Raw genomic sequence first — 19,801 nt, forward strand, 5'->3', positions numbered from 1 at the left:
AATCATCGCACCAACAGATACTGGGAGATAAGGTTTGTGGATTATGGCTCAAAGGAACTAGACTCGGATGAATTACAGCTGAGATATTGACCGAAGGGAGCTGGACATAGATCTAGAGGGTGTGTGGTGAAAACTAATGTGTAGACGGAGGGAGGCAAAGCCCAAAAGCTTATAACAAACCCCTGGGTGAACAGACTGTTTGCTTAGCTCAGCCCGTAATTCACTCCAGGGCCAGTAAAATATACCATGTGAAATGAGAAGAGAGGATCCTTCACTGTATTGATCTCCAATCACAGCTCACCCTGACCGGCCTGTCTGACACTATTTCTTGTAGCGTGATAAGACTCAAAGCACACACAAAATGTTACCCACACAAACACAGTATGCGTGCACATGCATGTATACAGTGTTTGTGCATGTGTGTTCAACAGATTTCTCTCTCTCTCCGTCTCCATAGAAGCACACAATTTAAAAATCACACCCGTGTGAAGTGGAGCTGTGTGTGTGTGTGTGTGTGTGTGTGTGTGTGTGTGTGTGTGTGTGTGTGTGGATCATGTGTACCGATTTTTGTGACATTTGAAGAAAATATGTAGGAAAAGGAGCAAAAAGTGTGTTTTGGAGAAAATTCAAGATGGCGGAAAATCTATCATGGCGCAAATGGGCGTGGCCTATATGGGGAGATGCGTCATGGCCCAAGGAATCCAGGGAAAAAATATTTTTAATTTTCCGACCTACGGTTCAAGAGTTACAGGCCAAAACGTAAAGTGGGGTGTTATGGCGCCACCATGCGGCCAAATGACACAATTATTTTTTATTTAATCCTTGAAATCATTATGAACCTCCTCTCCAAGTCTTGAAACTCTAGCCCCTATGGTTTGCGAGAGACAAATAATTGAATGTGAGTTTTTGCGATTCCCATTATAAGTCAATGGGGAAAATTAATTCACTAATAAATTAATATCAATTAAACTATAGAACCTTTCTCTTAGAAAAGTAATAGCCCACGATTCCCGAGTAAGCCAGTCGATTTGACATATGGCGCGAGTGTGTGGTGGCAAAACTGTGGGACTAGTGGCGTGCCGAAGTTTAGGAAGTTCAGGCTACATACACACAGACAGACAGACACACAGACAGACACACACACACACAGACCCACACAGCCACGTATAGGGAGCCTGTGTTTCACACAGCTCCAAAAATGTACACAAACTTTCCACAAACACGCATGCATATAGACAGATCACACACACACACACACACACACACGCGCACACGCACACACGCACACGCACACGCACACGCACACACACACACACACACACACACACGATAATATATCTGCAAGCTTAGGGCTGCAAGCTCTTGGAGATGGATTATGTGAGTGACATTTGGGAAATAAGAACATGCTACAGGCCAAGCCATCAGTTATGGGTCAAATCAGACACAATCTGCCCCAGCTCCACATAAATCATATACTGTATGGGCATGCTGGCCACATATCAAAATAGTAGTATTTTCAAAATACAGTATCATCCGTTATAGGCCATTGCTGTCAACAACATAGAAAAATGTTCAAAATGCATGCCGTTTTTTTCTTCTTCTCTTTTTTTTATAAGAAAAAAATGGAAAGGACACAATTTCGCAAGCAATTAATTCCACAAACTGTTGGTTTTGTAAACGCAGCGGTCTAGATAGCTAATGATAACTTTAACAGGATGCAAACTAGTCGTGATAACTACCAGGCAGAGCTTACCTATGACAATAGGCTGGGGCTCACTCTTAACGCCCACCCCTGCACTGGTGCTGGCAGCCACCTCCACCTGATACACAACCCCCACCTGCAGGCCCCCAACCACCACTGAGCGGATGGCTGCATCAACCGTCTTATTCACATGGAACCGCGTCTCATTACCAAGGCACCAGATCTAAGAGGGGACAAGAAAGGTCGAGATTGAGCAAAACACAGAGAAGAAAAAAAGAGATCAGAGGGACCATTGACAGTGTTTCTAATGGGGTCTCCATAGAGAGAAAAGCCCCAGGAAAGCCTTGCTTTTCCTTGACCAACCTTGTACTCCTGGATGATGCCGTTCTGGTGGTCTGGGGGAGGGGGGTCCCAGGAGATGCTAATGGAGGTGCTGTTCTGGTTGCCTACGGTCAGCACCGTGACCTGCTGAGGGGGGGCACTGGGAGCTGGTGGGACACACAACCAAAAAGACCATCACATGTATTATACCATTGTCAGATTGAAGAACAGCATTCAGTTCTTAGGCAGAAGAAAAACAAAACTAAGAAAAGACCATAAAACCACTCAGTCGCAAGCGCGCACGCGCACACACACACACACACACACACACACACACACACACACACACACACACACACACACACACACACACACACACACACACACACACACACACACACACACACACACACACACACACCCACCCACCCCACAGTGATGCACACTCTTAAGCCACAGGTGGCTCTAGACAGTGAGAATGTCTCATTAGATTGGGATTTGCATCAAAAACCTGACAAGTTTGACACATCAAGCCTATCTTTAGTATTTCAGCTATGATTTAATATCCCTTTATTCTCCAGCCTGCTGGATTTTGTTCAGACAGTACAGTTATTGGTTTCCAGAATGACAGGCTTCCTCAAGCGCTCTCAGTCACAGCTAAGACTCCCCGGCATTGAACCCAGCCAGGGTGGCATGTGGGTCAACAGGCTTATAGGATGAGGCCCACACATCCCTTAGACGTGAGGGAAATATGAAGAAATGCATTTTGGGAGCAAAGGAAACACGGGCTGGGTAAACATATTGACTGGTTCTATCGATCAACCAGATGGAACTAAAGCCAGTGGGCGAGGATCAGACAGAGGCTCCGGAGCAACGCACATCACAATGTATGTGTGGGCTCTGTCCTGAGAGAGTGGATAGAAAGGAGACACGGTTTCATTAACCTCGCTGTTGTCATTCTGATGGCAGCAATCTTCTGACCCCACAAGGGGTATGAGTAGAAAAAATAAATAACAGCGGACTTGAAATAACGTTTTAGAAATAATGTTTTCTCATTTCCACCGGTGGCTGACAGGAGAGCAGTGCGGCCGGCGAATACTGACAGGTCAATTACTCCCGGGCTTCCTCTCCCTCACCTCGCCACCGTCCAAAATGGCATGTGTCACCCCACAAATCTGTGCTCATCTCTCAGCACGATTGGCCACACTGACCCGCGGAGAGCCGCAAAAGGCCCTGGCACGGCGGAAGACGAATGGGTCCAGTGATGGACGCAACACCTTGGCTCCGATTATAAACAATCTAGCGAGGGGAGCATCAGATCAGCCATCATGCTCTAAATCCTGCTTCGCCGTATTAGACGCAGGTGACAAAGTGCCATGGCTGTGCCGTGCGTGGCAGCCATCGAAGACAATGTCATTCAAAGTTAATGTTATGAATGATTTAGCAGCTTATTATCATGCATATTTGCGCTAAACAACACACATTTCTCATTAGGGGCCCCGAGGGCTGAGCTAATAGAGCCATTAGTGAAGTGATGTATGGTAGACAGAAATGTGACCCCCTGTATCCAGCACATAGACAGTGCCGTGCTGTATTATACCCATATTAAACATCCCAGCATTAATATGAGCCATGGAGTGGTGTGAGACAAGCAGTGGTCCTTGTTCGCAAATTCGACACACAGTCGACTGCTACACTTGACCCATGTGAAACACGACTGACTACTCAAATACAACCATAAATAAGCAATGTTTTACTAGTATAAAATATGGGCTATTTTAGTGGACAATCTCTAGTTAGACAATCCGTCAGTACAATTGAGATCGCAGCAAGACTCCATTTATTGCAGAAAGACTCAATTTATCATCTCTGATTGACTTGTGTCGCTGTCCACATGGAAAGTGAGAGAATGTCTAAAAATAATTTAAAAAAAACTCTCCTATGCGTGACTGCGTGTGGATGTAACTTTGGATGTAACTTTGTATGTAGCATGAGCTGCAATACCGCTGGGTGACCAGTGGCAGGCCTGGGTGACCAAGTGGCGCTGTTGAGCAGCCCAGGTGCACACGCACACGCACACGCACACACACACACACACACACACACACACACACACACACACACACACACACACACAGGGTATATGTTAATAAAATGAACTGCTCAAAACCACCAATCAATTCAAACTGGGTTTTATTTTATTTTATTGCAGCCGTTTCATGTTTTCCAGTGCCAACCTGTAGTCCTACATTAATTCCAGAATCACCAAAGTTACGACAATGCAGGATCATACTGATCCCATGGTCTGGAGAGATAGTTGTGCGGCTAGTTAGTTGGTTGTCAATAGACTCTCCTGTTTGGGATTTGATTCGACAGATGACGGTAGAAGTGAGTAAATCAAAATCACGCTCTGAGACGCTGCTGGACTCGCTTTAGGTTTCACCTTTACTTCACAGTGCCTTCACCAACGACAACCGTAGCCTAGGGATGGGACGATATAACGATTATTGTGACGAAAGAAATCGCGATTTACGATATTATTGCGATAATCAAAATCCATTATCCTGGGGCGGAATATTTGCCAAAAAATAGCAGATCTACAAGCTCACAATGCGTCGCAACACGACGCGTTGTGAGCTTGTAGATCGGCTATTTTTTAGCAAAGACATTTGAGAGAAGACAAAAGACATCAAGTACGTATATTATAAGTACTATTTACCAATTATAGAGGGTTTAAGTGGTACCGGATATGCAGCTCGGCAAATAAAAGGTGAATTGATCCCAGTGCATGACAGAGGACAATATCACAATAAATTAAATCTCCACAATACGATTATCGTGAGTGTTTTTTATCACGATAAACGATGATATCGCGTATCGTCCCATCCCTACCGTAGCCTATGCAGCTTCTTGAGAAAATGTGTCAAATTGTCTGGAGATGGACTTTAAAGCTTTAAAGTGGAGGAGACAGCAGTGGAGTCCAGAGAGTAGCCGGCGTCCTCTCTGGACCTGCTCCGGAGACAATCTAATTGTGTTAGCTAATGGACACACTGGCCGACATCTCACAGTGGATGTCAGCCCACCACCTCAAGCTGAACCCGGACAAGACGGAGCTACTCTTCTTCCCAGCTAAGTCTTGCCCCATGCAAGATCTCACTATTTCCATAGATAATGCATTGGTGACTTCAGTTCCGACTGCTAGAAACCTTGGTGTGGTCCTGGACACCCAGCTATCATTTAAGGCACATATTGCATCAGTCACCCGGTCCTGTAGGTTCACACTCTATAACATCCGTAAAATCAGACCGTTCCTCACCCAGGAGGCAGCGCAGCTCCTCATTCAGACATCTGTCATATCAAAACTCGACTATTGTAACTCTCTCCTCACTGGTCTCCCGGCATGTGCACTCAAACCTCTCCAACTGATCCAAAATGCCGCGGCACGACTGGTCTTCAACCAGCCTAAGTTCTCACATGTCTCTCCCCTTCTCCGCAGCCTCCACTGGCTCCCGGTTGCGGCCCGCATGGAATACAAAACACTGATGCTGACCTTCAAAGCAGCCAAAGGTATGGCTCCTCCATACCTCCAAAAGCTGATCAACCCCTACACCCCCACTCGTTCACTTAGATCAGCCAACACAGGGATGCTGACCGAACCCTCGCTAAAAACTCCAGGGCAAAAATCCACTCGTCCGAGACAGTTTGCCCTCTTGGCTCCCAAGTTGTGGAATAAACTCCCTGTCGCACTTAGAACAACGGACTCACTCGCTACCTTTCGCCGTGGACTGAAGACTCACCTTTTCAGACTCCACCTAATCCCTTAGCACTACAGTAAAATCAATGACCATACATGAAGCTAATTAACATTTGTTTGTTAGGTTTCTTTAGAACTTGATTATATTGTGTTTTTCTCTAGATAGATATCCATTTACATTGTTATATTGCTGTTAATGTACTGACCTATTATCTTGTTTATTATTGCGATGTTGTATCTGCTTATTGTAAGTCGCTTTGGATTAAAAGCGTCTGCTAAATGCCTAAACTGTAACTGTAAACTAAACTGACACCCTGAGTTTTAATCACTCTCTGGACCACACTTCCCTATCCATCTCCGCTGCCCTGCTCTGTAGTCCCAGCGTCTCTGAGGAGCCTGGAGCACTGTGTCTGACTGTGTATCAGCTATTGGCCAGCCACAGTGGCAGTGCTGTGACAGAAATAGAAAGAGGTTGAGCTCTCCAAGGAGCAGATAGAGCAGAAGCAGGGAGCTTTATCAGCCTTGGTAATAGCTGGGACATGCAGGTGCTGGCGGGCTTAGCGAGAGGAGCCGTGTTGGTGTGTGTTTGTGTGTGCATACATGCATGTTAGAGTGCGTGTACGGAGGGGGCAACTGTAATGTAACGGCAGTTCCCATCCCCCGTGCAGCATTGCATACACAAGCTGACCACCAGAGATATGGTCCCACTGAGAAAAGAGGAAATAAATGGGCCTGTCAACTCAGCAGGATGTGAACTGTCTCCAGTACAAGATGTAGCGGCACAGGCTGTGTCCTCTGTATGAGGAACAGTTTGTAGTTTGTATTTGCCATTTAGCGTAATGTTGTGAGCATGTACATTCTTTCTTTGTTCACAACTCAATTGTATTGACTGAATGCAAAGATAAGTTGGTATAATTTCTGAACATGGGGCTTTTGGACAACTATGTGAATCATAGTTTAATCAGAGTTGAAAAATGTGGAGGAAATCAAGAAAACAGACAAACTGCAGAACTGGGAGAGTGTGTGTGTGCATGCGTGCGTGCGTGCGCCTATGTGGATGTGTGTGCCGTGTCGCTCTGTGGCTGTCAAAGCCTCTATGAAACAGGAGACACATCATCGCCTACGGCAGGAAAGCAAGAGAGTGCTGTGTCTAATCACAGCGCAGGCCTGTGGCTGCAGGGTGATGTATTAGGAGGAAGTTGACGAGAACACCACCAATCATAAACAAAGAAAAGCACAGCAGAAAGGTCAGTCTACCTGGCAAGATTGGACAGGACATCCAAAAACCCTGATGTACAGACACACACACACACACACACACACACACACACACACACACACACACACTCACACTCACACTCACACTCACACTCACACTCACACTCACACACACACACACACACACACACACACACACGCTTCAATGTCAAAGGAAATGAAATGGGGAAAAGAACATTAAAAACCTACTGTATCATGACAGCTTTTGACATGAAGGGTGCCTACAGGGACGTGTGTCAAGGCGCAATGCCAAACTTGCGTGTGGAAAGACACACACTACCTTGACTCAGCATCCTTAAAAGAAATTTGAATTCCCTATAAATCCTTTTTTTTTCATACCTTCCTCGGTGGTGCGTGCTGTCCTGGATTCGCTGTCCATGCCCTGGAACTCATTGAAATAAGGGCGGACCTTGATCTCGTAGACAATCCCCTTTTTGAGTGTGGATAGGACCACGCCGCGCTCGGATGGGACTTTCACATCCTGGGTCTGCCAGGTTCCTGGGGAAGGTAGTCCCGATGTCTGCCTGTAAAGAACTCTGTAGCCCTGGATGAACTGCGACTGACGATCCACCTGAGAGGAAAAAGAATGGGATGAAGGCAGGATTGGCAAGGAGGTTCAGTACTGTAAATAAGAAACAAGGGTAGGTGGCTAGAATAGATGGCTAACAAACCAGTTTATCCAGCGACAGCAGCGCATAAAACAATGTATAACAGGTGTACCTTTTTCTTCCTAGGATTGCATCATGCTACTTTACAGGCTGTTACTGTTTTAATGGCCATTTTATCATTGGCTCTGACACAGCCAGTTCAATTACTACCCTGACATTGCCTCACAGCCCCAGCGCCCGTCTCGAAGAGTTTAATCCCCCAATAAAAACACTTTTAGCGGCGCAACCGTTAAGGACATGTACCGTATAGTACGTCTCAGGTGTTATATGAATGCCAACTAGAGACCAAAGACATATTGAAGCCTAGCACAGAGTGGCATGCAGCAGTAATCTCACACACCCTCTGGGGAGCAGGAGAGACAACACACCAGGGTATGTTGTGTAATGACACATATGTCCCATAGAGGAGAAAAGGGGATGTGAGCTGTGATAACCCCACTGCAAACCAATGACGACCCTCACCAGGAAACTTGAGCCCGTTTAGCTAGACAAGGAAAGTTGAATTTATGCAGAAGAAGAGGGTGATATAACTCATTTCAACAGCTTGTTAACAGTAGGAAACATGAATAGGACCTGCAAGTGCGATATTAAGCAGCTGTTTTTTTGCCAGTGTAGCCAGAGTAAATCAGCAAAATGGATTCCCTACTTGGTGCATATGGTTAATTAATGGAATGATTTGGGAATATAAAAGCTTTCTGAGAGTGGCCTCTCTGTTTATTGAATGAGACCTGATTGATTAGGTTGCAGTGATGTGTGTTGATTACACATTACACTCATAAAGCAATGCTTTAGAATTACATTAGCCAGCAACTCTTGGGGTGAGAATTATTATGGAGGTCAATAAACATGTCACAGTTAAAACTGCTAAATGTGCTAATGTACTTTATTTAAAAATGAAAACAGGCATGTCATGCCACTAAATGATGTGTATAAATATATGGAAGTTGCAACTGACTGATTAGTGTGGTCAATTATATAAAAAAAAGTAAATAGGCAAGAAAGAGTGCTTCGTTAACATACAGTTAACATTTTAGTTCAGATCACAGTTTCATGTTTCAGAACAAAAACAACATCAGTCGCATGTAATGTCTGTCCTTATGATAAGGGAAACATGGTATAGTTTGTCTGTCGGTATGCGTGTGTGTGTGTGTGTGTGTGTGTGTGTGTGTGTGTGTGTGTGTGTGTGTGTGCGTGCGCGTGTGCGTGTGTGTGTGTGTGTGAGTGTGTGGTGAGGGAGAAGCTATTCGTGTGTGAACTATATGTACACAGTATGCACTTTGGTAGCAGGAGGATGATGCATACTAGTCTCACTGCTACACTCAAAGTGCTGATCTGCAAAGGTGTCTATTAAACATTAATTTCAATCTAGGTGTATCTGTGCAAAGCTGTTGTCTTAATTGAAAATTAACTAAAGATGTACGGAAGATTGATGAGCAACCAGATGTCCCTGACACATCTTTTGATGTTCCTGCCACTAAGAGAAGGCATTTTCCGCTGTTTGATGTTTGTGTGCTTTTAACTTAGCAATTACAATATTTCAAAGCTGCAGCCTTAGAGAATACCTTGACTCGAATTTCCTGACATAAAACAAACAGTAGCCTGGAGGAACACCTATGTGGCTTCAAAGAGGGATCCTCTTTTAATATAACAACACTTTTGACTTAGCAGCCCAAGGTAGACACAACAGATAGAAAAACATAAGTAAGAACAATATAGGGTTAAATTAATTGATTTCCTATATTCAAGTCTGTTCTGGAATTGAACTGCATAGACAGAGGTCTACTCTGACGATTATGTCAGTCAAATATAATGAATGTGTGCAACTGGCCAATAAGAGCAATACTTACTGTCCATGTAACCTGTATGGTTGTGGGACTCTGGACGACTGGATTGTGCAGGCGAACTATAACCTCACCAAGCTCTTTTTGAACATGTCTGTGGTCCACACCCTGAGCTGGAGGACTTATGTCTGAGAGAGAAAGAGAGAGAGAGAGAGAGGAACGGGGGAGGGAGAAAGAGAGGGGGGACTCAGTTTTCACACAGTTTCACAGACAGAATTTCTTACAATAAGCCTTAGTCCTTCAGAAGTGGTATTGTTAAGAGAATGACTGAATAGACCAATCAGATTCAACAAAGAGGCTTAAATCCAGTGATCATGACTTCATTTTGAAAAGAAACAGCTTCATCTGCATCAAAATGACCTCATTCTGTTTCTGTATAAAGTCGCCTGTCTGCTTTGGAGAAAAGAAAGAACTTTGGCCCAAAAAGTCCTTTAAATCTGCACTTATACTGAGGCCTGGCTGAACAACCACATAAATGAATGAACTCTGAATGCACAACCCTAGACATAAGGACACAGGGAGAGAAGATTAATGGACACTATGACACTATTTTCCAGCTCATTTCCCATTTTGCACATGCAGCACGTGTTTTGACTTAAAAAGGAATAAAAACCCCAGCGCATGTTATACGGATGCTTGCTTTATACCGTACTTTCTTCTAGTAGATCTACAAGCGTGCAACACCAGCAACATATCTCTGAGTTATTTACCAAGTGAAAAGGGGATAGCAAATAGCTCACAAGAGGAAATGATATATCAGAACGGCTTCACTCAGACAACACAACATAGTCATGAATCACAGGCCACACTAATGGAGCAAGACAGGCCAAATGCAGTTTAGAAGACATGAAAAATCAATTAATCTTCATTGACTGCCACTGTCAATAAACATGTCTATGTGTCATCTCAAGACCTTCCCCGCTGAGCATGAGAGAGATGTGCTGCTATTAAAAAACCGAGTCCCCTCTCTCTAGGAACAATAGACTGACTGCTGGCTTGCATTTGACAGCGCCAAAGGTTGCAGGGCTATTTTGGAGGTGGACTTATCAGATCAATGTAATCTGGAGACTGTGGTCTGTCAGGCACCTTAATCAAATTTTCTTTGGATTTGGACACAGTCATTCTCTCCTGTTATGATCATTAACATAGCAGGGATTGCCCTAATGGAATTATGCCTTACAAACGTAGACACGTTTATTTTGCATAATTGTCTAAGTCTAGCCCTAATGAGCTGGCCTCAGATGGAGCGTTTGACCTTTGCAAAGTTCTGTGATATCTCAATGTAGCTGCTGAGGGGTTCTGATAACTAGAGTAATGTATTACACAAAATGACTGATTATTGCATTTGTTGGCACGGGACAGTTATGTAGTGCCCCATATGTGCGCAACTTAGCTTTTGGGTGTGACTATTTTCATGGCAGCCCCCTGAACAGCGTTTGTGTCAAGTTTGGAGTGGATTGGAGCAACCTGTAGCACCCAGGGAGTGTGGCTATATCTCCCCTGGTGTGGCTATTCTGATGGAAGACCCCTGAACAGTGTTTGTGCCGAGTGTGGGTGCAGATCAGAGCCATAGGCACCCAGGGGCCCACCACTTGTTTCCCCTGGTGTGGCTATTCTGACGGCAGACCCCTGACCAGTGTTGGTGCCAAGTGTTGCTGCCAAGTTTGGTGCGGATCAGAGCAACAGCCTCACAGGTCTGCATGTTACATTTGTGACGTACACCGGCCCGCCCACTAGGCGATTGTGTGGACAGATGCACTTTCCAGAGCATCACCAACAGATGTGCCATTTCAATACTTCACACATCCTGCCTTTGGCAAAATAGTAGATATTCAGGGGATTTGCAGAAAATTTTAAAGCAAAACAGGGAAAGAAACTGGTGAAAAAAATGCATTTCCAGGACACTGTCAGGAAAAAATATCCATAAATTAAGAGTTGAAACGGCACATCTGCAACCACAAATATTAATTTATCCAAAATATGTACAGGTCACAGATTATTTATTTAATAGTAATTGTAATAATTACTCAAATAGTACATTAGTGCCGTTATACTACCCAACTCAGCAAACTGTACATTATGATATATAATCAAACGTATTTATTAGACAAACACTGACGTGTGTTGTGTTAGTGTACCTTGTGTTCTGACAGGCTCAGACATGGGGCTGGGATCACTCAGGCCCTGGTTGTTGACTGCTCGGACCATGAAAAGGTAGATGGTGTTGGGCCGCAACCCTTTGACTGTAAACTGGGTGGTTTTGACATGATCTGCAACTGTTTGCCAGCTGTTGCTCACTGACTGGCTGCAATGAAATACAGAAGGTTGATAACTGTTAAGACATTACAATCCTTGTTTACCTCCGCCGATGTTTGTTTGTGTGCTTGTTTGTCAGGTAAATCATTTGAGAAAGGTGGCTGGATTTCATAAAAATAATGGGTCGCACTCAGTGGCAACTGAGTTTCCTCTTTTATTATTTCTTACATGTCGAATTAACAAACATTTAGGCTCTCCAGCCTTCGTCTGGGCTGGTTTTCATGAAATTTGGTGGGAACGATCGATATGTTGCCCTGACGAGATGATTAACTTTTGGGTCATAAGGTCAAGGTCACATAAGGGAAAGGTCAACGTTACATAATCACTCATATCTCAGGTGGCAATGGCATACCTTGACAGCTTGATTTGACTACTGAGTGCAATCTATTTATTTTGTTATTTTTTAAGTTTATTATGGTTATTAAGCTTTCAGCATGATCACAAGTTTAAAAAAGGCAGGTGCTATTAAAAACACAGAATTAAAAAGTCTAATAACCTAATGTAATAATCTTTCTAGTTGATATCAGTGTGTACATTGGGTTTCCCTGGTTATGCAAACCTGAAAGCTTCGATAACGTAGGAGGAGGTAGGGGTTGCTCCAGCCATCCCTGGCTGCCAGGACAAGGACACGCTGTTCTTGGTGACATCAGTGACTTGAGGCTTGGAGGGAGGGCCGGGCAGCTCGTTCTCATCACGGCTCTTTATCACCACCAGCCCCCCAGCTTCTGCAGGGAAAGAGACGGTACACAGTAGGGATGGGATGATATAAAAATGTTATATCACGTTTATTGTGACAAAAGAAATAGCGATTTACAATATTATCACGATAATCAAAATCCATTATCCTGGGGCGGAACATTTGCCAAAAAAATAGCAGATCTACAAGTTTGTAGATCGGCTAGTTTTTGGCAAAGACATTATAGAGAGTAAAAAAAAGACTGTATCAAGTACGTATATTATGAGTACCTTTTACCAATTGTAGAGGGTTTAAGTGGTACCGGATATGCAGCTCGGCAATTTAAAGGTGAATTGATCCCAGTGAGACGGAGGACGATATCGCGATAAATTAAATCTCCACGATACGATTATCGTGAGTGTTATCACAATAAACGATAACATCGCTTATCGTCTCATCCCTAGTACACAGTAAAACCCATTGGGTCAATTTGTCACCATTTATACACTCATATTTAAATGAAGAGGGGCACATTCTGTGGTGGCCAAGAAGAGCTGAAGAGCAAGGAAATTAATACATTCGCTATGTGCTTTTGGATGTTACCTTTGACTTCCAGGAATGCACTCCACGATGTTTCCCCACTTGAGCTGGCAGCCACACATGTGTAGATCCCAGAGTCTGTGAGCTACACACGCACACGCACACGCACACACACACACACACACACACACACACACACACACACACACACACACACACACACACAGAGTCAACACTTTAGGGCTAAATGACTCCCCCTAATAACACTTCCAATGAAAGGGACATTTAATTTTGTGCATCCAAAAAGGAGATGTAATGACAGAGTACAAGTGATCTTCCCATCAGGGATAGGTTGAAAAGCTATGCAGTGACTTCTTCACGGGCTTGTCTGTCTGGCGCTACTGGCCAAATTGTGTGTCATTTGTGAGTGCCTCAAAGTGCTGACGCTAATTTCCTAATGAAATCCATTTTCTACTCGCCACCGCTCCATCACTCTCACCCCGCCTCCTTATTTCCCCGCTGTCCTGCCCGACCACAACAAAGGCGAGCTAATTAATTTAGGGTGGGCCGCTGGAACCCCCTGGACCGATGACAGCTGGCTTGTCTCTCCATCCCTCTTAGGATCTTTGGATGTTTGTTGGTTTTCGTCCCTGCGCCTTCCTTCCATTTATTAAATAAAATGTCAGTGGTCGGCAGCTTTGTCAAGCATAATGGATATTCCACTGAGACCTCAGAGTGGGGAAAGGAGGATGTGAGCTTTATAAATTCAATCTACCCTAAATGTGTGTGTGTGTGTGTGTGTGTGTGTGTGTGTGTGTGTGTGTGTGTTTATAAACGTGTGTGTGTGCATAGGTTTCTAACCCAAAGATGGACCCCAACCAGCGCTGCACAGCTGAGCCTCGTATGAGCTGTCACGTCACTAAGTGATAGTATCACGCATTTTACAAAGATCAATACCCTCTATTCATCTCTTTAGGCATTATGATTCCCAGTGTCCATCTGAGTTACACTTGAGCCCTGTCGGACTGCCTAAGATAGCGCCCTGCAGTGTTACACACTCAAGCAATGTCTACATGAAGAACTCACACAAGTACGAATCTACAGTGCATGCACATACTACATTGATATACACACCACGCAACGGTGGTGACAATACCGGGGAAGCGAAGGTCGCAGATAAAGAACAAACATAAAGAAGGAACGAAGTTCAGTAGCAACAATGTAAAATATCTGCTCACACACTGCTTTAACTGTGAGAAAAGAAGAAAAAAAAATACTATAATAAAAATGATTCTTTTTCTTTTTGCACAGCAAAATCCAGAAGGTTAGTTTAAGTCAAACCAACATTCACACAGTAAAATCCTCTGTGTTAATGTTTGCATTTGTAATTCAGAGATTGCACAAATGTACAAATATACAGAGTATTTGTAATTTCTTAAAAACAGCACTCGGGACTACTGAGCATTGATTGATTGATTAATTGGGAGAGCGCCGGCCCTCACCTTGACGCTCTTGATCTGGAGGCTGCCCAGCTCCTGCAGGGACATGCGGGGGTCCTTGCCCAGCAGACTGACCCCATCCTTCAGCCAGCTGATTGAAGGGATAGGATCGCCCGACGCCTGGCACTTGAGCAAGGCCACGGTGTCCACCCCCAGGGTCTGATTGGACGGTCCCTGGCGAATGATGGGTGGCGGCCTGTCTGTGAGCACTGGGGACACAGGAGACAAGGGTCAGTGAGTGAGATGACAGCAATACATCCATTGACACCGACATCCATTTCAGATAGACGCAGACCTCAGTATAATGGGCTTGACTGTAAAATACATGCCTGAGTGCACTTATAAAAAGTGAGTGAGGGATGTGGTCGACTAGCATAAAGTAGGCTGTTTTTCTCTGTAGGTCTTGTAATCGCACCACAGAACAATGACTAGTATCATGAATTTCCAGGAAGCGCGGGGGGAGGGTCCAACCTCATTGATGTGGCAGAGGGATGCTAAGCAGTTTCCAGTTACTGCCTGGATACTCATATAAAGTATTTATACACCGACTCTGTGGTAAAGTGCAGTGGTAAGACTCGGAGCCAATTGACTCAGAGTAGTTAAAATAAAAGCTCTATCACGTTCAGTGAGGTACATTTCTTCACAGAAGGTAGTCACGCACGCTCAACACAAACCTAGGAAGCTCTTCCTTGAGATGTGCACCCTGAATGCCAACTAATGGATAAAGTTGACTCTGAAAACCCAAGGAAAAGCAATAGCACAGAAAACACTTTATTGCAGTTGCGCACTATATAAATTCCAATGCTAAAATCTTGAATGAATTATGTTCCTTTATGTGACGAGGAATGCCCGTGGGGCCCTTCTGTGAAATAGTGAAAAGTGTCAGAGGTGCTCGCTCGGTGAGTTAGCGCTGTAGCACACAGGCAGTTTATATATTTAGAGTTGAATAATGTGGCGCCCCCGTGGCATCACCGGGCCCACATTAATTAGAAGGTATGGATTAATGATGGCAGACCTGCGGGGGCTAATTACCCAGTCTACCTCAGTAACCTTTCAACACATCATCATAGACCCTCTCTTCTAAGAGCTCTGTCAGAGAGGAGGAAACAATACCAATTATTCTGCCACGTTATGATCTGCTCTTTCTTTAGGTACACTTAAAGAAGGAAGAAATGTCAGAGTGAACTGATTTAAGACCACTGGATGAACTACTGCGAGCGAAGTCCAATCCAATGATAATATTTCAACTCTAATTTAGTCCACTGGTATGTTTTTGTTAGTGCAAATGGTGGCCAAATTCATCATCAAGGATCGTTTAAATCAAACCAAGAAAGCTTTGAAAGCTTTCACCCCTATCAGGCTGGCTTTACTGCATTTTCCCTTATCCCATCCCGTCACCCAGGGAGTTCTCTGTCTGTCATTGCTATCACCTTGCGTGATTCACAAAGCCATTATGAAACATTTTTCACTTCAACCCAGCCTGAACTGTAAAGGAGACTCATTTTTGCTAAAGATACTCCTTGCTCGGATTCATGACTCCCAATGCATTCCTTCCTTCAGGAGATATGACAGTAAGCTATGACATGCCCTGATTAAAGGCACGCCCACTGAGAGCGCTGGGTCCAGGAGAGTAGATGCGTCTTGTATACAGACCCAGGGGCGTCACAAGGGGGGGAAAGTGGGACTGAGTTACTAGGGCCCAAGGTGGAAGGGCCTTTATTATTTTATACTTTAGCTATTGAAAAATAGCAGATATACAAGCTCACAGCGAGTTTGTAGAACTTTTTTAAAAGTCGTGAAAATGTGTGCAAATCTTTGAATATATGTACTTTTTAAGTGAACATTTGTAACTCAAATTTTTGCTTCTGGGGCGTCCATGGAACAAAATATTTTGAGATGCGGGTCCGTGGCCAAATCATTTTGGGGGTCCTTCACATGAAAAAGTTTGAGCACCACTGACATAGAAACATAGAATAAAAATAAAAAACTGAAATATTCAAAGACTTGCGCAAATCTTCATGATTTTTCAAAAATAGCAGATCTACAAGCTCGCAGCGCGGCATTTGGTGCCGCGCTGTGAGCTTGTATATCTGCTATTTTTCAATAGTTAAAGCGCAAAATAATTCGTTCACAGTCTAAATGCCTTAAACACCCCTCCCCGCAGTGAATCCCGCAGTGAATCCTTGTACCCAGGGCCCAGAATTTGGTGCGACGCCCCTGTGTAGACCGGAGCTATGATGGAGTGATGGAAGCGGAGGAGAGGCTTGATGGAGGCCTTGGCTGTCTGGATCAGGTATTTCTCATTACTGATCTCCTTGAACCCACTGGCTGCCCCCCCCCCCCCCACACACACACACACCTCCCATGTCCCCCCCAGGGACAGTAAATCACCTGAAGGCTGCAGCAGGTGTGGCCATGACCTCACCCTGGCCCTTTTCCTCTCATCTCTACTGTCCTTTTAGCCCTGCCCAACACCCTCTCTGTCTTCCTCTCACACATTCCGGATGTGTGTGTGTGTGTGTGTGTGTGTGTGTGTGTGTGTGTGTGTGTGTGTGTGTGTGTGTGTGTGTGTGTGTGTGTGTGTGTGTGCGTGCCTGCCTGCGTGCGTGCGTGCGTGCGTGTGTGTGCGTGTGCGTGTGTGTGTGTCTGCGTGTGTGTATGAATATAAATTATACACACTAAACAAACCATGACTTTAAAGACCAAGCCAAGGGATTGGAGGTCAGAAACTATTAAGCAAATCTTAATGGGCCGACTTGATTTGGAAAAATAAAGTGTGTCTGAGGTCCTTTTTCTGTTAGCAGTGTTCTTGTGTAGACATATGGAAGGGCGTCTATCTCCCTGTCTCAACAGCAGAACAGATTACATACTCCCACACCTCCCAGTATAGCTCATAATTCATCCCGCAGACAACCCATGTCACTCACTCAATCAATCACTGCCCTCCTTTAACTCTCCCCCTTATACTCATATACATACATACTGTTAAGCGCACACACACGCACACGCGCGCGCACACACACACACACACACACACACACACACACACACACACACACACACACACACACACACACACACACACACACACACACACACACACACACACACACACACTCACACTCACACACACATGCATGAACAGGAGGATGAACAGGATGCTTGCTTAACCACTTTAAACCTGCTGTCCCTATTTTGGGCATGTCATTAAAAAGAAAAAAACTACAACTACAAAGGAGTACAATTAGAATGTATTCCTACACAATAAAAACAGATTTGTCTTTCAATACTTTTGAAGGGGCTAAGGACCAAACCCACAATGAAGTAAACACATGCAAGCATTCAGCGCCTCTGTGAGGCTGTGAATGCCGGCAGTCAGTGTCAGTACAGTTTGGGCACATGCTTAAAGGAGCACTAAACTCTTTTTCAGTCTTATCTTCATATACTTAGTCCTCACTAATGCTCATTATTAGATGGCACAATTTACATCAACTCACTCTATGTCTCATTGGTGGGATAAGGACAGGGATCCCAAGCTAAGAGAAACTACAGCCTTTTTCTGCCTGGAAACTTGACAAATGTCGGAATGACCAAAACCTGCCTACTGATGATGTCACCGGTTTGCAAGTTTCTGAACTGTCCACAGACAGGAATATGGTTGCCTCAAAACTTTCAACTATTTTTAGTATTAATATCATATCTTCTCCTTCTTTATTTTTATTAAATGACGTCTCACAGTTGCAACTAAACAATATACGCAAGCGCATCTTCTTTGCTGGATTAACGGCGGCGAAGAAGATGGTAGCTACGCGGTGGAAACCTCCTCATACGTTAACGTTTCGCCAGTGGGCCTTAACCTTTCTAGATATAGTATATTTAGAGCAGTCGATAGCAAGGTTACACGGAGCAAAAGAAGAAAACATTAATATGTGGTCGGACATTGCAGATAAGCTTAAGGCTATGATTCAAGAAATCACTATATAGTGGTAACAGCCTAGCACAGGCATGCACTATTGTACATTCCGTGTTGGTCCGGGGAAAGAGGGTGGGTGGGTTTTCTTTTCCTTTTCTTGTTTTGCTATTGTTTGTGTTGTTTGTCTGTTAATTGCATTTTTCTTTTGATTAATGTTTTACTTTTTCTTGTTCTATTCATATGTATGTCTCTAATTTCATGTTATGGAAAATAAAAATAATTGATAACAAAAAAAACTGTCCACAGACATGATCTGAGACCCAAAACACAGAAATGGTGGCATTTTCTAATGAGCATGAGAGAGGACCATGAAACTAGGTTGAAAATGGGTATAGAGGGCCTTTAAGAGTGATTTGTAGTTAGCTGTATGCCGGTGTTGTGCACTGCAAATAGCAGATCTACTGTACTAGCTCAAGCCTGAAGAGCTGCTATTTTCGGTGAGCGACTCAGCACACACGCCCAAGTATAACTCAGGCTTTAGTGTGCTGGCATTAGGAGAAGGTAATGTGTCTCACCATCTGTGACCTCCAGTTGAGCTTTGGCGAGGATGCTGCCAGCCACGGTCAGGGCCTGGCAGATGTAGTAGCCAGAATCTGCCCGCTGCACAGACGAGATGGTGAGGTCTCCGCCAGGCGACACTGAGAAGCGGCTGTTGGGTTGCTGGGGCTGATTGGGAAACAGCAGATTCTGCAGGAAGAGGAACACACAGTCGATTAGTGAGGACAAGGCATCCATTATCACTAGGAAATTATCCAAGAAGAACACACTCATAACCTCCCTCCACACTAAATACACACACGCGCACGCACGCACACACGCACACACGCACGCACGCACGCACGCACGCACGCACACACGCACACACACTCTTTCAAACAAGTCCATCCTTCACTGGGTTAGCGAATTAAGCGCTCAAGCAAAGGATTTGAGGGCTCCGTTTGACAAAACAGAAGCCACTTATTCTTGGGCCAAGCCAGAGGCTCCAGAGTGCTCTGACTCCTGGTACCGCTGGATTTTCCTCTCTGCTTCAACTCCATAATGGCTTTGGTTGGCTTGGTTTGCCCACAGAGACCACCACCATTTGAGTTAAACTTCTAGAGTGAATATAATACAGTTTATGTTTAGAAGAGCATGAGTGATGGGTGGTAAATGATAGGCGATCAGAGCCCTGCGACAGCCCGAGGCAAGGCTGTTGACATTGAGTAAAACTTCACCTCTAACTCTCGTTTTTGT

The 19,801-nt window shown here is 44.4% G+C and overlaps 1 protein-coding gene across 7 annotated transcripts in view; it reads right to left on the reverse strand.

The window, feature by feature from the left end:
• Window positions 1–19,801, reverse strand: part of robo2 (roundabout, axon guidance receptor, homolog 2) — a 226,244-nt gene that overhangs the window by 36,300 nt on the left and 170,143 nt on the right. For all 7 annotated transcript variants that reach the window (XM_080732095.1, XM_080732099.1, XM_080732097.1 and 4 more), the window contains 9 exons: window positions 19,084–19,255; window positions 14,599–14,804; window positions 13,160–13,241; window positions 12,440–12,605; window positions 11,703–11,869; window positions 9,571–9,692; window positions 7,395–7,626; window positions 2,066–2,190; window positions 1,754–1,925 (listed from right to left, as the gene is read on the reverse strand). In XM_080732095.1, the coding sequence (XP_080588221.1) occupies window positions 1,754–1,925; window positions 2,066–2,190; window positions 7,395–7,626; window positions 9,571–9,692; window positions 11,703–11,869; window positions 12,440–12,605; window positions 13,160–13,241; window positions 14,599–14,804; window positions 19,084–19,255 (1,444 nt within the window). The remainder of the gene's footprint in view (window positions 1–1,753; window positions 1,926–2,065; window positions 2,191–7,394; window positions 7,627–9,570; window positions 9,693–11,702; window positions 11,870–12,439; window positions 12,606–13,159; window positions 13,242–14,598; window positions 14,805–19,083; window positions 19,256–19,801) is intronic.

The sequence above is a fragment of the Nannobrachium achirus genome (genome assembly GCF_963921795.1).
Source record: "Nannobrachium achirus genome assembly, chromosome: 8".
NCBI lineage: Eukaryota > Metazoa > Chordata > Actinopteri > Myctophiformes > Myctophidae > Nannobrachium > Nannobrachium achirus.